Source organism: Ochotona princeps, chromosome 9 (genome assembly GCF_030435755.1).
Source record: "Ochotona princeps isolate mOchPri1 chromosome 9, mOchPri1.hap1, whole genome shotgun sequence".
NCBI classification, from domain to species: domain Eukaryota; kingdom Metazoa; phylum Chordata; class Mammalia; order Lagomorpha; family Ochotonidae; genus Ochotona; species Ochotona princeps.
The window spans coordinates 45,320,588-45,339,752 of NC_080840.1; the positions used below are offsets into that span (position 1 = coordinate 45,320,588).

The 19,165-nt window shown below is 45.0% G+C and overlaps 1 protein-coding gene across 1 annotated transcript in view; it reads left to right on the plus strand.

Annotated features, from left to right (window-relative positions):
- The window catches only part of FAM110B (family with sequence similarity 110 member B), a 71,392-nt gene extending 60,119 nt beyond the window's left edge, over positions 1 to 11,273 (plus strand). The window contains exon 2 of the mRNA XM_004580578.2: positions 9,342 to 11,273. Coding sequence (XP_004580635.1) covers positions 9,701 to 10,843 — 1,143 coding nt within the window. The 5' untranslated portion in view covers positions 9,342 to 9,700 and the 3' untranslated portion in view covers positions 10,844 to 11,273. The remainder of the gene's footprint in view (positions 1 to 9,341) is intronic.
- Positions 11,274 to 19,165: the final 7,892 nt, after the last annotated feature.

The window sequence follows — 19,165 nt, forward strand, 5'->3', positions numbered from 1 at the left end:
CAATAGTGTAAATCTAGGACACTGAGGTTTTTTTCATTATTAAATAACATTGGAAGACATGCTTAACCAACTGAAAGAATAAACTTGAAAAATGACTGGAATGCTGAGCTCCCAAGTTGAATGATTAGGAACCAAAGTTGTGGATTCAGAGCATATGCAATAGTGTGGCTGAAAGGCAGACTGTGGTGGAAACGTAGAGGTTGGGGGAGAAGATTTGGCCATCAGAATTATGGATGGTGCGGGTTTTACCGCTGAGATAGGAAGGAAGCACCTCATGCAGTAAGTGAAAAAATGCGAGTCCTGAAAGGGCGCAGGTTTCTACTTCATGTTTCCAGGTGCTCGGCCTTCTAGCTTCTTCGCTTCTACCCAGTTTGTAACAGGTGAATTCGGTCTTTTCTGATGCATGCTCTTTACTGCCCTGTGTTTCACTTCCATCATCCTCTCTTACTTTTTTGCATTCTTTCCAAGTTACTTTCACACTGCAAAAGGGATTAATAAAAGTGGTTATTTGCTAAGAGAAGATGTCAAAAAACATGACATACTTTACGTATTTAAATATATAAATGGTGCCTGGAGCCATGGCCCAGTGGCTAAATCCTCACCTTGCATGTGCCAGGATCCCAAATGAGCACCGGTTCATATCCTGGCTTCTCCACTTCCTATCCAGCTCTCTCCTTGTGGTCTGGGAAAGCATTAGAGGATAGCCCAAATCCTTGGGACCCTATACCTTGTGGGAAACCAAGAAGCTCTTGGCTCCTGGTTTTGGATCAGCTCAGCTCTGTCCATTGCAGCCACTTGAAGAGGGAATCTGTGGACATAATATCTTTCTCTCTGTGTCTCTCTATGTACATTTGCATTTCCCATAAAAATAATTAAAATTTTTAAAAAGAAGTAATTGCCCCATGGAATAGCTATACTTGCTTGAGTGAAGGCACTAAGCAGGCTTTGCGAGTAGATTTTGCTCTGAAACGTAATTGTTCTGATTCTTGCAAGAGCTCTAGTGCACCTGCATTCTGTGAACTGTCACATGAAGTCGGGCGTAGAGTTTTCCATTTGTTGTGAGATATCCCTGTCCTGTAATGTGCATTACAGCAATGATAAGTTTTGTCAAACCCTCTTGGTTGAAAACATCTCAGACACTGGGAACAGCAGAGCTGTGAATGGGCACCTGTGCTTTGGGAGTAAGGAATTGTGTGATTCTGTCGGGCAGGAGCCTGTGGTTCCCAAGAGGGTAAAGAATATAGGAGATTATGCCTTTTGGACAGACCACTTTCTCTAGTCATACCAGAGTCCTGGAATGGCTCCCTACATGCAACTCCACAACTTCCACACTCTGTCCACTTCAAAGTTTTACCTGGTGTCACTAGTAAACATCTCTTAAATATGTCAGTCCTCTCTTTTCTCCCTGAAAAGAATGTCAGGAATAGAATCTGGTCTCTTCTTTATCCTTCTCAATGAGATGCATACTGTTAGCATCCCCATTTTCTAGATGCGAGGCCTGAGGCACAGGAAAGTCTAATAACCCAGCCCAGGCTGCTTAGCCACTACTGGGCACAGCCAAGTTTCAAACCAACAAGAATGGCCACTTGGGGCAATACTGAAGCCCAAGCTTCCATCTCCTCTCGGTGGTCTGCTCTGACTGGTCTCTCAGGAACCACACCTTCTCTCTTCATTTGTCTTCACACTGCTGAAGTGAACATTTCTTCCAAATACAAGGCTGCCCAAGAGGCTGATGCTTAACTATCCAGTCTCCCATTACTGTCTGCATAAAATTCAGTGCCACTCTGCCCCTACTCCCCCACTCCCAGCAGGTTCTCACCACTGTTTCCTGCGCACTGCACTGGACACCTGATGCTATTTCCAGAATGTCTCTTAAATACAGTTGTGTTGCCTTTGTCACCTATGCTCTCAGATCTATACCTGTCTTCATTCTATGCTTCCTTTGTCTTTAAGTCTTTTCCACTATCCCAATGCACTTGTTTTTTGAATTAATCAGTTATTATTCACCCAATGTGTTTCAGATCTTTTTTTGTAATCGCTTCATGATTTTCTACCTCCTGGCATCTTGCACGTGTTGCTCAGTCAATAGGAGGTATGAACCAAATAAAGCCAATCCATACTTCGTAAATACTGCTCTATTTGAGTGCTTTTGCTTAACATGTGCAAAGAATTGAAGGAAACATGATAATATGAAGTTCCGTCTACTTCTAAGACAAGGGTGTGACTCTGAGGCTGGTATTGTAGCACATTAGGGGTTACTAAGCCTCCGCTGGGATCATTTTGGAGTGCTGATTTGAGGCCTAACTCTCTCTTTCCATCTAGCTTCCTGCTGATGTCCCTGGGAAGGCAATAAGTGATGGGCCAAGTACGTGGGATTCTGCCACCCTCTTGCAAGATCTGAATGGAGTTCCAGGCTCCTGGCCTAGTCTGGCAGGGCATTATAACCACTGGGTAGTGAAGCAATGGGTGGGAGATTGATTCCTCTTCCCCTGCCCTATATGTGTGTGTAGGTGTGTGTGTGTGAGAGAGAGAGAGAGAGAGACTGACTCCACTTCTCAAATAAATAAATACATCTTTTTTAAAAGGCAGGGAGGGAAACATGAACAGGAGAGTAAACCCTACTCAAATAGTTGTGTGCTTAAAGTCAGTCACCACGGATACTGTGACCAGCAAATCAAAAAACAGTGTTTCGTAGGACAAGTTTACATGCATTATAAAAGTTTCAGCATCTGATTTCTTTTTTTTTAAAGATTTATTCATTTTTTTATTACAGCCAGATATACACAGAGGAGGAGAGACAGAGAGGAAGATCTTCCATCCGATGATTCACTCCCCAAGTGAGCCGCAACGGGCCGATGCACGCCGATCCAAAGCTGGTAACCTGGAACCTCTTCCATGTCTCCCACGCAGGTGCAGGGTCCCAATGCATTGGGCCGTCCTCAACTGCTTTCCCAGGCCACAAGCAGGGAGCTGGATGGGAAATGGAGCTGCCGGGATTAGAACCGGCATCCATATGGCATCCTGGGGTTTTCAAGGCGAGGACTTTAGCCGCTAGGCCACGCCACCGGGCCCTCAGCATCTGATTTCTAAGTAGAGGAATCTGTTCTTGAGAATGCTTCCTAAACTCAGAAGGAAATTTCTGCTTTTTTCTATTTACCTCAAGAGTATTTGAGCTGAAGGCATTTTCCAGATGACCAGTTCCAACATGTTCATGTTTATAGATAAGAAAATGAAAACACTGAGATGTTAGATGGCTTAGAATGAATTAGTCAGGCTTGATGTTTAAAACAGTGTAAGCGCTCTTCTGTCATAACACACAGGAGAAATGGTGAGTCTTCAAGCCCTTAGAAACTTCTGTGGATGAATACGGGATTGTGTCTCATTCTTTTACTCCTTTCTCTAAATCCAGTGTTTTCTTAACTGCTTAAAATGTACAGACTGGTGAGGAATTAGCTATCTTCTTCATTTGATTTCTCAGAACTGTTTAGAGGAGACCTAAGAGAACAGCAGACCACATTTGGCCCAGGGTGCTGTGGAATATGAGAGTTGGCACCAGTAGTTTATGCAGAGGTCTTGGTTTGCATTTGTACCCACAGGGAGCCATGTTCCCATGGCAGCCCTTAGCTGGGAGCCCCCTTTCTCTCCCAACCAATGATCTGCCTGACCTCACAGGCTTGTGGCACCGATTCCCAGGATCGCAGGAATTTGGGCGCTAACATTTGTTCACAGAAGCTGTGTGCCTTAAAGCTCCTTTTCTGCCCCTAACCTCCTCCTGATTCTGCCAGCGTTCTTGGACCCAGCATGCAGCAATACCTCTGCATTAAGCATCAGATAAACCTCAACATCTTTAGTTGATTGCCCTTGCGAGCACTGGCAGATTGGAAATGAGGAAGATTCAGGACAGTTTGGTTTTGAAAACTTGATTATTCTCTGACATTGTTACATCCATGCCTTAAATACCTCCAGACTTGGACACTTAAAAGACAAGAAGGGCTGGGGCCAGTACAGTGGCTCCACAGGCTGCTCCTCCATCTGAAAGCACCAACATCTCATATGGATGTATATTCCAATTGCTCCACTTCTGATTCAGCTCCCTACATATTATCTGGGAAAGCAGTGGAAGCTGGACCAACAGCAGTGGAAGCTTGGAACCTTGAACACACATGGGATACCTTAAAGAATCTTCAAGTTCTGGCTTCAGAATGGGTCCGCTCAGGCTGGTTGTGGCCGTTTGGGAAATGAACTAGCGGGTTAGAGAGAGACAAGAGACTGGGACAAATGCAGCAGGTTACCTTGCTACTTATAATACCAGCATCCCGTGTGGATGCTGGTCAATTCCTGATGTTCCACTTCCTATCCTGCTCCCTGCTAATGCACCAGGAAAGCAGTGAAAAGTGGTCCAACTGTTTGGGCCCATTCACCCACTTGGAAGACACAGAAGAAGTCCTTGGCTTCAGCCTGACTCAGCCGTAGTGCAGTCATGTGATGAATGAGCCAGTGGATGATCTCCCTCTCTCTCTCTCTTCTCCCATCCACCTCCACCCCTCGCCCACCCTCTGTTAACGGCTTTTCAAATGAAGATAAAGTAAATCTTTTTAAAAAGAATGACAAGACACTGGATGGGTTTCCACTCTGCTAGAAGCACTTAGGCTCCTACTAGGGCACCTGTTAGCAAAGAGGCAGGTTTCCTGCTTTTCTCCTTGCTACTCAAAGGCATCACATGGCATCTGGTGAGAATCGCAGAATCTGGGGATTCTCCCAGAGTTCTTGAGTCAGTATTAAGGAAACCATGTACTGTCACACTCAAGTTCAAAAGCCAGCGATGGTGTTTTTTGATACAGCAGTTGAGACCCTGCTTGGAGTACCTGCATCCCATGTTTGCATGCTTGTGATTAAGTCCCACTTCGTTTCCAAGTCCAGTTTCTTACTAACAGTGCCAATGAGAACGCAGCAACTGGTGCCTCGTGTATTTGCCTCCCTGTTATCCTTGCGGGATGCCCGTATTGATTTCCTGGCCCTTGGATTTGGCCTGCACCAGCCCTGGCTCTTGTAGGCATTTGGGAACCTTAAAGAAATTTCTCCTGCACACTCCAGTGTCTTCTGTTCCTCTCCCCCACTGACCACCTCACCCCTACAGCTGGTGGGACCCCTTCAGCCCATTCTTCTACTCTGTATTCTCCCCCCAGACCATCTCACTATTAAGCCTGATGCAAGGAGTCATTGTGCAACTCAGCTCTGCCAAGCTTTCTTTCCCTAATCCTTTTTACCATTTTATAAAAATACTCAAATGGGAATTAAAAGGAGTAGAATGTAGTAAAAAAAATGGTTTGTAAATACATATACACACATATATTTAGATAAGGGGCAAAGAAGCAGGGAGAGGGGGAGTGCCAGAGCAGGGCCAGGCTGAAACCATGAATTAGAATGCCTTCTGGGGCTCCCGCATAGGTAGCAGTGACCCAGTAATGTGAGCCATCACTTACCATCTCCAGAGTTTTGTGCATTAGTAGGAAGCTGGTTTAAGGGGCGGAATTGAGACTTGACATCCAGTACTGTAATATGGAATGTAGGCATACCAACTGGTGTCTTCAGAGACGTGCCAAACACCCACCTCTGCCTTGGTTGTTTTTAAAGTAGGTTTGACTTACTGGATAAAAGAGGTAAGGAGCTTTGAATGTACCTTCTTACAATAAAATAACAACCAGTTTTCTTCTTTTATTTTTGAGTCTTCCAGTTAGCTGTTCTCACTGGAGTTAGTTTTGTGCTGCCAGGGATACCACAGTCCACCTTCACAGCCATAGGGTCCGAGGTGGTGGGCTGGCCTCCGTGTGCTAACATGGTGGAGCTATAAGAAAAGAGGGTGAGAGAAATTTCACAGCCAACATGAGCTTGAATGTCTATGGATGCTAGTTAATAACTAACTCATCATTCAGAACATTTTCCTGTGAACTCTAAATGCAGGATACAAGGTAAAGTTCAGTCACTCACTGGTATTTATTTCAGTGTTCCATTTTGGAGCGGAAAGAACTCCGTTATTCTTAGCTGCTGGGAAAGACATTATTTTGCAGTGAGGAAGGATCTTAGGAATCTGTTCATCCAACTGATGCTGCAAGAGAAGGGATACAACCTCTGTCTCCTGCCACTTACTGAGCTGTTTTTCTGTCTGTTCACTTGGCCATCTTCCTGTTCACTGCAAGTCTGCTTTGGACCGTGGGCACAAAGCTGATGGCCGTTGCTCTCAGTCTTGTCCTTCACTCTGTCCCTGCAGCACCGCACCATAGCCTCTGTGGAGGGAGGAGATGCAGACATACTCACTGCGGATGTTACCATAGGAGTGGAAAATGGGATGAGAAAGGTTATCATCATTTCATCACCATTTTATGTGACATGGGAGCCTTCTGACTCAAGACCCAAATATCCACAATGAATTCTGTGTTTTAACACTTAGGTTGCTTGTAGCATGGACAACCAGGCAGAATGTGATTGGTCACAAAGAGTGGGAGATAATGCTAGTAGACTGAGTGAAGAAAGCCAGAAAGGCCGGTCTAGTTTCAGCCCTTCTACACAGTATTCCTCCTTCTGGATACAGTCCAAGGTCTAGAGTGGAGGTCTGTGACCTACAGTCAAGCAAGGTAGTGAAAGTTCTTTATGAGTGGTTCTTCCACAGCAAGGCTAGGGAATACTGCAGTGATATTTTTAGGTTTTATGGCTTGCTTTGAAGAATGGAGGGTCTGGTTTCCATGAGATACCTTGGGGAAGAGGAATTCTGGCTTACAAGGCAAATGAGAAAACAGGCAAGAGATCATAGATAGTCCTTGCTTTTGAGGCGTTCACTTTGGCTTCTCCTTCCCTGAGCCCCCACATTCTATCCGGCTCAGGGAAAGCATGGTGTATTCTGCAAACAGCCGTCTGCCAAGTGAGCTGGGTATGATTCTCTGGGTTGCCCCGCACCCACGGTTCTGCCTTCTTTGGCTCTCAGGTCCGTTAGTAGAAGAGTGGGATGATGAATCCCCTTGCTGCCCAGGAGAGGCCCACCCAAGTCACCTTGCCAGGAAGGTGGAGCCTGGGGTGGGGAAGACAGTCAAGAGTCCTGCAGAGGAACTAAGCTCTGTTCTGGCATTTCATGCAGAATATGTGCGAAATAGTAATGGTATTTGATCTTCATGGGAGGAAGTGGGTTTTCTCCAACTAAATGGAGGTAGCAAAATAGAACTGCACAATTAAAGAAAATCATTATTTAGGGATTGCAATGGGGACTTGCACATCTTGCCAAGGAAAATATTTTTTTATTAGAAGAGATCCTTTTACAGACCACCAGAATTTTCTCTAGCTGAACCTTACGATAAGTTCCTTTTGTGGATGAGTTGTTGATGTGAAGAGAATATTAAGAGAAACACCAACTCCCTGAACCCTCCTCCTCGTTTTCTTGCCTGGAAGCTGATTTTATACACAATGCCATTTATTTCATTACTGGTTGTCTGACATCTTAATGATAGATTACTCTTTAAGTAGTCCTAATACTAAGCAAGGAAGCTGATAAGGTCATTTTAAATATTTTAGTTTTACTTCTCATACTGTTTACATAGTTGAGAGGATTCATGCCCATGTGGGCCTTTGATCAGAGTGGTAAGAGTTGATGTATGGAGCAAGGTGGGTGAGACAAATGTTTCATCTCTTTTCTTTTTATTCTCTTGGTCTGTTGGGGGGGGGGTGGGTGGGATGGGAACCACTTATTGAACTAAATCAGCACCCAGGGATGGGGGACAGTCATTTGATGACACCCTAGAGACTCCAGTGTGGGAAAAAATGTTCTGAGGGTATTACTTGAGCAGTTTTGATGGTTCAAATATGTGGTCAGCTTCTTTGCACTGAGGTTGAGAAAATCTTTCCAAGGTTTGTTGGCTGACCAAGTCCGTCTCAGTGTACATTCTTAGACCCAGACACCTGCTGCAAAGCTTAGCCAGGAGACTTGTTCAAACTATTCTGCTTTCTATCCTCTGACAAAACACTCAACATCCTCTGCTTACCTAGATGAGCTGGCCTTCAGCGTCCCCTGTGTGCATTTAGGCATGCTCTCCATTGCACAGGAGCCAGCAACTAAGGAGGCCCAGTTGCATGCTCTCCGAGGTCAGACCACAAATTTTGTGATTTTTCCCCTGCAGCTGAGATTTGAGTCCAGAGATCTTGTTGAGAGTCCCCCAAGAAACCTTGCCTTGGGTGACCTCAGACTTGACTGTTGTGTGTGCCAAGTAGTGCAGGGTTAGGTTCGGCCCATTACCTGCACCGGCCAATGCACATACCAGTGGTTTTTACCAGTGTTCCCAGCTGGCAGCACCAGGCAATGACTGAGAGGCGCTCCTCCAGAGTAAATGTTACATTATATTGTATATGAGGTAGGAAGACTCCTTGTACTTAGAACTGCATTGGGAATACTGAAGAGTGGTTAGTTACACTGTTTTTATTTTGAGAGTCAGGTGATTTAAAAAGTCATATCTACAGCCCATAAATGTTTAACTGTTGCACGAATCTTCTATAACATAGAATAACATATTTGGATATGACTGACATTTCAAGATTATGCTCTGAATAACTATGGGGGTTTTGGGAATATACTTATCACTAAGAAACTCCTTAGATGTGAGATATTATGAACATTTATATACAAATTATCTACTTAGATGGCTCAATTTGAAGTGTTTCTAGGGCTTTTAACATTAAAATAAAACCTTGGGTTTATTTTGATGATCACATACATTCTTGGTTTTCCAAAGAAAAGTTTTAGGCAAAAGTGAGACAACAGATGGAGTTTCCCAGAAAACTATTGTCCTCCCTGCTAATCCCGTGTCTAGCCAATTTTTTTTTCTCACAGTTTTCGAAGATTAAGGAAGCGATCTTTCAAGTGGCAGTGACACAGATCCGATTTCTAGCAGTCAGTGTTGCTAAATTGCAAGAGCGCTGCATTTTCATTCACTGATGTGTGCACCCTAAAGCAGAGAATGAATTCATAGTAGCCTGATCGCTTGTAAGGAGCTGCCAGAACCACATTTCCTGGGATTTGCCCCCAAGTAAAGCCACTCTTTTGACCAGGGCAGCAGCTAGCAGCGTCTGCGCGGGAGGTTTCACAGATCTGGGCTTCTCAAAGCCTGGCCTCTGGCAGCCACGGACCAGGGGCGCATGCTCACCTTGCGCGGTTAACCGGGAGGTGACTCCCGGATGCAGTCAGAGGCCGGGACCCTCGGACGGGCAGAGGCTGGAAAGGGGGCGCCACGGGGTTCCTCTGTTGCTAGAGCCGTGATGTCACCCGCCCCTCCTAACCCGCGGTTGGTTGTTTTGTGTTACAGCTCTGCCTGCCGTGGAGCACAAAGACCTGGAAGGAGACTCCCACCGCCTTTGGGGAGAAGAAAGGAGGCAGTGAAGCAGATTAAAGGAACTTATGACTTGTGGCCTTTAGGACGCAGGGGCCGCCTGGAAGGGGAGCAAAGTGCTGGCCAGCGCCCGCGGTGGTAACTGAGCTGTGAGATGCGCCTTAGCTGCCGCCGCTGCTGCTGTTGCTGCTGCTGCCGTTGCGGCCGCCGCTGCTAAAGCTCGAGTCCAGGACGCGCCTGCCGCCCTTTGTGCTTCGGGTACATGTGTCTGTTCAGGCCGGCGGGGGGCGCCCAGAAGCAAGTCCACCACGGCGGCCGGGGAGCGAGCGCCCGCCATGCCCACGGAGACGCTGCCCACAGGTAGCATGGTGAAGCCGGTCAGCCCCGCGGGCACCTTCACCTCGGCGGTGCCCCTACGGATCCTCAACAAAGGGCCCGACTACTTCCGCAGGCAGGCGGAGCCCAACCCCAAGCGGCTGAGCGCTGTGGAGCGGCTGGAGGCGGACAAGGCCAAGTATGTCAAAAGCCAGGAGGTCATCAACGCCAAGCAGGAGCCCGTGAAGCCCGCCGTGCTGGCCAAGCCACCGGTGTGTCCTGTCTCCAAGCGCGCGCTCGGCAGCCCCACGCTCAAGGTGTTCGGCAACCACGCCAAGACAGAGAGTGGTGTGCAGCGCGAGAACCTCAAGCTCGAGATCCTGAAAAACATCATCAACAGCTCCGAGGGCTCCAGCTCGGGCTCAGGCCACAAACACAGCTCCCGGAACTGGCCACCACACCGGCCGGACACCAGTGACCTGCACCGTCACTCCTTCGCCGAGTCCCTCAAGGTCTACCCGACGCCTGGGCGCGGCAGCCCGCAGGAGAGCAGCTCGCACGTGAGCAGGAGGCTGCTGGAGCAGTCGGCCGAGTCCTTCTTGCACGTGTCCCACAGCTCCTCGGACATCCGTAAAGTGTCCAGTGTGAAGCCCCTCAAAGCCATCCCCTGCAGCAGCTCTGCCCCTCCCCTGCCTCCCAAACCTAAGGTCGCTGCCACCGCCACAGTCACGTCGAGCTCCGCCGCCGGCGCCGTGAAGTCCCCAGAAGCCGCTGACCCGGTGGAACCCGCCTGTGGAGTGAGCCGCAGACCCTCGCTGCAGCGCTCTAAGTCAGACTTGAGTGACAGGTATTTCCGAGTGGACGCCGACGTGGAGAGATTCTTCAACTACTGCGGACTGGACCCAGAAGAGCTGGAGAACCTAGGCATGGAGAACTTTGCAAGGGCTAATTCTGACATCATCTCCCTCAACTTCCGCAGCGCAAGCATGATCAGCTCAGACTGTGAACAGTCTCAGGACAGTAACAGTGACCTTAGAAATGACGACAGTGCCAATGATCGGGTGCCCTATGGCATCTCCGCCATTGAAAGGAATGCGAGAATCATCAAGTGGTTGTATAGCATCAAGCAGGCGCGCGAGTCGCAGAAGGTCTCGCACGTGTAAGAGACAGCGTGGAGAGGAGGGAGGGGAGGAGTCTGTCTGTGCATATGCAGTCGTGAAGGTCGTGAGGTCTACCTTGAAGTGTTGTGAGCTTCTCGGCTCTTTGTGTTGCTTGTTGTGCAATGTTTCCAAGTTGCATGCCTGTCAACATGGGGACTGGCCTGGCTTCCTCATCACCATTGCCTCAGAGCCTGGCTGAACGCAACCTCATCCCAAAGGTTCCAGGCCAGAATCTGATTAGGGCTTTGCTCTTCAGCAGAACTGTTTACACGGAAACAGTAGACGATCCCTTCAATATTTCTGTGGTTCTTGTGTTTTTCTATCCCACGCTCTTGTGTCTTAATTAAACGTTTTCTCAACTGGCTTTGAAGTTGACAGCAGAATCTTTTGCAATAAAAAAGAATCCGCTTTGCCTGCGATGGGAAACCGTAACCAAGGGGGTGGGGGCGGGGGCGGGGGCAGGGCAATCAGTGGGATCTGCTACCAAACTGGAAAATGACTGAGCGAATGGAGAGCCAGGCTGGGTTTTCTGTGGAATCAAGTGGCGTCCCTGCTGTTAATGGTTTACATGTGGAATTGCCCGTGCCACTTAGAGAGGCAACGGTGCTGTTTTGTGTCTGGTTTAGTGTGAACATGGTGGTGTTTCTGTGTAATACTGACCCCGAAGAAAGACAATCAGATTCAATGATAAGGAGTGGAATGTAGCCAAGTTGGGTGAGTGGGGGATTGATGTTGATGTTTTCATTTAAGGCAGTTCAGAAAGTTCTAATTAAGGTTTTACAGGTGTGGCCACCCTAAAACAGATGCTGAATGCCTCTTTTTTTTAATTCTTTCCTTTCGTCAAAAACTACTACCTTCACACTATTTCTCTGAACTTTTTCCCCTTGTTATTTTCTGTGGGGGAGAGGAGTGGGTCTGATTTGGATTTGAGCTGTCCGAAGACGTGAACAGAAACAGAAATAGCGGCCGTATGAGCCTCGAGCCTCCCATCTGAACCTTATCCGAGCAGTGTACTTCTGTCTAGTCTATGTTACTCTCTGGGGCTGTGGATTTTTGTTACACCTGTAGGAAAGTATAGAAACACGACACTCTGTAACTTTTCCACCCTGTGATCTGTAGTGATGCCTATCAGCTTGTCCCCTTTTTTCCCGGTCACCTGTCCTCCAGGTGGGTTAGTTGGCTGTCAACCAGCTGACTGAGTCGTTTGGTAGCAGAGAGGGAACTGAGCAGGGGTCCACTTCAGTGCTCTTGTCGCCAAGCTCTGAAATTCTCAGCAGTGCTACCTTAGACTTCATCTGCTAATAGGAAACTTTTTATGGTGTAAATTCTGTAAGACTTTGTACATACTTCAGTTGTTATGAAATCTTTAAGGAAAAAAAAGTTATGCTAATAAATAGCTCTGGTGCAGGCACTAATGGTGGTGGTTTCTCTTTGTCTTTTCCTTTTTATTCTGTCCTTGGAAGTTTAACTTTGGACTGTGAACCAGAAGTGAATTATTGACACTCTGGGAGGAACATTATTTTGTTGACTCGTTTTCACCATATCAATTATTCTGAGCAGCGATGTTCTCAACTGTAGCTATGGCACTGTGCTTTGATTCAAATAGTGACTTCAGCATTCCCAAAATACACTGCCGCCTCTTCACTTCATTCACACTTCTGTTATTTTTGTCTTCTGTTAAACGTCGGGACTTTGTACATCTTCCAAAAAACTCCTCAGTTGTAAATATGTATGAGTCCTTTCCATTAGCATACATTTGTAATATATGGCCTTGATTTATTTGTACAGGCAGTAACCTACACATTCACTCACTCACCAATTCCTACGTCAACGTGTCATCTGCTAAGGGCATCTGTCTCAGGCATTAAGGTAGGTGCTGGGCTGCCACCATCAACAACACAGGCTGTTCCTCAAGCACCATACAGATGCCCACCCCCCTGAAAAGGGATATCATGCCTATCTTCCATAATTCATACATGGATTATTTAATGAATAGTTATTGAAACAAGTCATTTGAAGATGAATATTACTTCTACAAGGTTTTACATGATATGCGCATGAAAGGAAGCACTGCTTAAAAAGTAGATTTTAGAAATGAATGATATGATTCTCCACAAATTCACTTTTTCTTCTGAACAGCAAATTTAATTTCATGACACTTCCTGTTGTTTTTTAATTCCTCCTGGTTTTCTCATTAATGTGCTTCAAACCCTACTGTCTGGAAGAAATTGCCAGGAATGCAGCAGTGACTGGTGATGATACACTGCATTCGAGATAATAGAATAAAAATAAGTGTGCCTTTAAAATTTTTCTCCCTTCACCATTTGTGTAGAAATGTGAGATTATGAGACACTAATGTGAATACTCACTGTTTCCTGGGACTATTGAAATACTGAGGGTAGATGTAGTTTCTCAGAAAGCCACTCTGGGGAGAGGCGAAAACTTCCTAGCTAATTTAATACCATAGCACTTTGTGCTATTTTAGTCACAGAGTGTGTTTAAATTCACAAGTGGTTCAATACTGTGTTCTGTAATTTAGACGAAATGGTAAAGCATCTCACTGTAATTCAGTCTGATCTTCCATGGCCTCATTTGTATGGTGGACAAATGTGAGGCTTTGGACTTCTTTGGAAAGTGAGAGCTCATTATTTTCCTTATGTTCTTGAATTTAGAGTTTTTATAGGAGATCTTTTCAACTGCTTAATATTAAATCCTGAGTGAAATAGTAACATTGAGGAATGTCCTTTGTGTGACGTTCTTTTTGCATAGTTCATGAATGTGTGTTTCTGCATGCATTTGTGTCTGTGTGTGTAAACAATTTATTAGTATAAAGTGTTATTATATAGCTCACATTTGTCCCTATACAATGTAGACTTAAATACAATTGTACCAAATGGTCTTATAAACCATTTTCTTCTGGAAGCCACCTAATCCTAGGACAGTCTTGCCATATCCTCATCTGCTATAACTATATCATCTGTTTCTTACCAAAATGATCAATTAAAGAACTTTCCAAATGAAATTCCCACATCTCCCTCCCAAATCATCTATTTCACATTCCATGTCATGCAAAAGATAATATCATCAATTCTTTCCATGTAACTACCTGCAGTCAGTCACATGGTTTGGTTTGGATAGGCTGCTCATAGGATAAATCCAAGCGTAATAGATCAGTGTTGAACATCCTCCAGTCTGACCTTAACCGTTCATGAGAGGCTTGTGGGTTCCATCCAAAGGCACATTTCTCTTGGGAACTTGCCCTGCAGCATTGATGATACATTGCTTGACAAATTACTCCAACACTCAGAAACACTAAGGATTGTTCACTTCAATTTCTGAGTGTCGGGAATACTGAAGTGACTTAGATGAGTGTTTCTTGCTCACAGTGGGTCATGACACTGCCACAAGATGGCAGCTGGGGCTTGACTGGAGCTCTGGGACTCATTTTTAGGCAGCTCACACAGAGTCAAGGAGAGGCCACCATTTCTGAAAACATGGGCTGCTACCTCTGGTTGTTTCAGGGTCTTCACAGTATAGCATCTCTTGGAGGGCGTTACCAGAGAAAAGAACAAGGAGAAAGCATCATATCCTTTATTACCCAACATCCTAAGGAACACACCTGTGCCCTATTCAAGCCACTAAAGTGGATCACAGCGTGCAGTCCACATTGACAAGTTGAGTGTGGGGTCATATCCTAGAGAAAGGGATTTCACACAGAACTTTTACACATATTAAAACAACTGTTGTCAAGAGATTCAGTAGCTCACTCATCCACCAGGATCACAGTGTCCCTTTAAGACCTGGCAGAGGCTTGCTCTTTAAGATTTAGGTTAACTGTCCTATCAGTTGAAACTCTGAGTTTCTGTGCTGCCTTATCCCATCAGCTTGCAATTTTTGTCATGGTCATGATGCAGCATTTGCCACCCTAAATGGTATCTTTGTGTCATTTTTCTTTCCTCAAAATGTTTTATTTCTTGCCAGGAGAAATATCTGACCTAATAAACTTGTAAATCCCCAGGGAGACTGATATGAAACATGACCCTAAAATTTGGTAATGTGTAACCCAGCAGGCCAGAGTATATAATAGATGATTAATAGATGTCCACTGATTTTTTGTTTTTGAACTTACGATGTTTAAATCCTGAGCAAAATTATTCACATTACAAAAATAAAGTGGTAGTTCCAATCCCCATTAATGCTGAATCTTCTTTGTATGGACATTAAATATCTGAATCCCAGAAACAGTAAGGGTTTAATGGGACTTGAACTCAACCGTGCAGCCACAACTGTGTCCTTCTGTAGCATTGTTCAAGACAAAAGGAGGCAGTTGTGTTTAAAAGCGGAAGGATGCTTAGATTCATCTTGGTCATGGTATCTGCCATGAGTGTATATAAACTTATCTCAAATTGCCAAAGCTTGAGCCATTTCACTCTTTCCTAAATGGTTACTCATAAATTAAAAAGAAAGAGATTCAGCTGATTGAGAATGGATAATACAGAGCACACTGAGTTCAAAGAGGCAAGACTGTTTAAATTGCTTTCTGCCCAATTTCAGTGTCCTGTACCTTAAAGTCACATCCTGGGGCAAACAGTGAAGAAAAGGTCTGGCCACAATTCCACAAGCAAGAAACACACCCCAATGAGTGAGTCAGCAGCACTGTGTCCCTCCCAACCTGGAGGCTGTGTATGCTGTGTTCTAACCAAAAAATGGATATAATGGGGGAAGGAGTGACTAGGGCAAGGGGGCTGCACTTGAGCTGAATAGGTTGTTAGTCAGAAAAGAGGACTCATCTCACTACTTCTTTGAAAATGTCAAATTTGACTTGTATCATAACACACTGTAAAATTAATGAGACTTCTGTGGATTGCCTCGATGCCATCCAAGGACAAGCTGCACTGTGAAGAACTCCATGCTGCAAGGCTGACTATGCACTACTGCACATGTCACCCTCATGAGGGTGTATCCTGTGTTGAGGTCTCACACACCTGCTTTAGCAACCATCCCAGGAGAGGAAAGCAAGAGGGAGCTGGCCTGTACCTTTTGCAATGTCTTTCTTCAACATCTGCTTTAGAATTTTGTCCCCATTTTTTCACCTATAAAGTGGAATGGGCACTGATATTTACATTTGCTTCATCTCTGATCATGAATAATTTTTCTCAGCACATTAGGATGACACGTAAAGAATATGAAAACTCAGAGAGGACTGATATCCTACTGTTGTGGGCAAGTTGGAAGGCAGATGTTTGATAACTGAATGACATTTTACACACTACTATCCCAGAGAGTTTCAGTTGGAAAAGGAAATAAAGCCAATATCTGGATTCTTGGAATGAAAACCTCAACATCTTTGAGGTTCACAGAAGCCAACAGAACCGAATCCAGCCAGGTACACACCATTATACAAAGCTACAACGATAAAAATGATGCAGTTTTACTAGTTCCAAATTTCCCTCATTCTACATTCATAAAACTATTCAGTGTGTATTTTATACAGTGCCAGGCTTTTGTCACATCACCTCACTTTATTCTCACAAGAACTTTAGCAGTAAATGAGAATATATCTTAGGAGACGTTTGACATTGAGCTAGGTACACGTCTAATGAGTGAAGAAAATGAAACAAGCCCATGTTAATAAAAGATATCCTGATTCATTCTATGCATGTGAGAATAAATTTTTAACAGCTAGTGGGGTGGGAGTCACTTTTGCTCCTTTGCAGTAAATTGTGCTATATTGTGAAACATCCTCCAGAGCTAAAGCATTATTGCAATAGGAATCTGGGAACTTTTTACCTTGTGAGTGACTCAAAACTATTCATCATACTTGATCATATCAACACTAAAGATCCCAGAACTTTCTGGAGAGGGGTCATTAATGAGCAATTTCCATCATACTGCTCACAGGAATAAACAAATCCAGAGAAATAAGGAGGTGGCACTTTTCCAGGCCTTTAGAGCAGGTGGAGCTGGAACAGATTCACAGTGGAGCCAGGATCAGGGAGCAGCAGGCTCGCAATTCCATCATGTGAAGTAGAAGTGGCTTGATTACAAATGACCCCCAAATTCTATGGAATTGGCAATGATTTTTTCAACTTTACAGTAATGTGAAAGCAATACACATTCAGAAGAGGTCATATTTTAAATGCTGAACTTGTATCTTTCCCCAGGCTAGCAATAAGCAAGCTATAGCTCCCAGTCAGCCTCACAGTTGGGAGAACAGTTAATACTCTGAGATGCACTGTGTTGCTTAGCACAGGTTAGGGGTACTTTTTTTTTTTTAAGATTTATTTATTTTATTACAGCCAGATATACAGAGAGGAGGAGACAGAGAAAGATCTTCCGTCCCATGATTCTCTCCCCAAGAGAGCTGCAACGGCCGGTACACGCCTATCCGAAGCCGGGAACCAGGAACCTCTTCCGGGTCTCCCACGCGGGTGCAGGGTCCCTAGGCTTTGGGCCGTCCTCGACTGCCTTCCCAGGCCACAAGCAGGGAGGTAGATGGGAAGTGGAGCTGCCAGGACTAGAACCAGCGCCCATATGGGATCCCGGGGCGTTCAAGGCGAGGACTTTAGCCGCTAGGCCATGCCGCCGGGCCCAGGTTAGGGGTACTTTTCATCGGTGATGTTTTCTGGTTATGATGGCTCAAACCCCATTAAGGCTCAAATTGTGTTAGTATTTCTAAGCAATGTTCCTTGTTTCCTAATCTATGTATCAGCTATTTAAATACGATTTGACCTGTAGTTTCTCTGCTATGGTGCATTACTTTTTTTTAAAGATTTATTTATTGTTATTGCAAAGTCAGATATACAGAGAGGAAGAGAGACAGAGAGGAAGATCTTCCACCCAATGATTCACTCCCCAAGCGGCCACAACGGCTGGAGTTGAGCCAATCTGAAGCCAGGAGCCAGGAGCTTCTTCCAGGTCTCCCACGCAGGTGCAGGGTCCCAAGGCTTTGGGTCAGCCGCAACTGCTTTCCCAGGCCACAAGCAGGGAGCTGAATGGGAAGCAGGGCTGCTGGGATTAAAACCCAAGCCCATATGGAATCCCATGTGTGCAAGGCAAGAACCTTAACCACTACGCTATCTCACTGGGCCCTGGTGCATTACTTTTAAATTAACCCTAGGACGTGCAAAATAACAGAGGTGAAGCAAGTTTTCTAAGGAAGTTCTTGGCATAGGTAGAGATCATTGCCACTATTTAAATATTATTCTAGTAGCTTCAGTATCCATAGATACCCAGAGATTTTCAAGAGTTCAGGAATCATTTTTTTAAATCTGATTCCTGTGCCTCCATTCTTGGGGCAGAAATTAGCACTGGCTCTGAAAAATGTTCCTTTCTCTCCCTAGGCTCATGGAAAATTGCATCAACCCTGGACAGCCTTGCATGTGACCAGTGAGACATGACTGGTAGTGATATGTACAGTTGAGACATAGATGAGGCAGTCCATGATTATCCATATTCTCTTCGTCCAGATACAACCAGTAAAGGTCCAGAGAGCAGAGCTTCCACTGTAATTCTAAATGAAAATGATGTAGAGTACAGGGTTTCACTCTCAACTCAGAATGAATAGTTAAACCCCAGGAGATAAATGTCCTCATTCGCCACTGAGACTGTGATGTTCACGTTTTGTTGAAGCATGTCATAGCCATCCTGACTACTGTGACTACAGTTAAAGTGCTTCCAAACTTCCAAATGGGCAGACATTGCAGACTAACCTATTGTTCCATCAGGAGGCATGGTCAAACAGCCAGCATCAACATCTGCCTCCTCAGGGTGCACCCCCAAAACATGTTTGATTTCCTGAGTGTCTCAACAGAAAGCAAACTCTCTTGTTCCACAATACACCTCCTGAGTCAGAACTGTAGGGTTGGGGATCAGGCTGTGTCTGTCCAAAAATGACCCCTAAATGAATCTCATGAACATAACAACATGTCAGGATATGCTTTTACATTTCACTAGTCAACTTTTCAGTATTACTAACCGGAAAAGAGATGGGGATGCTATGGTTACCAGTAATTGAAAACCATTTGATAAATTTTAGAACCAATAAAGAGCTTTAGCCTTTTGAATTCTTATTTCCAGAAAACATTTACATACAGATTCAAGAGCACCTCCAAGCTGTAGTAAAGTTGGCAGATTGGAACCTGTCCATTTCCAATGTCCCCACCTGTCCTGGCAGCCATTATATTTTATCTGAACATTATTGTAGATTCTGAGTAAGTGCCTTGAGCTTCTCTCAACAGTGCTGAAATCACATTGTCATTCTGCTGCCAAACACCTTCCAGTGCTTTCCACTACAGTTATGACACAATAAAAGATGTCACGCCA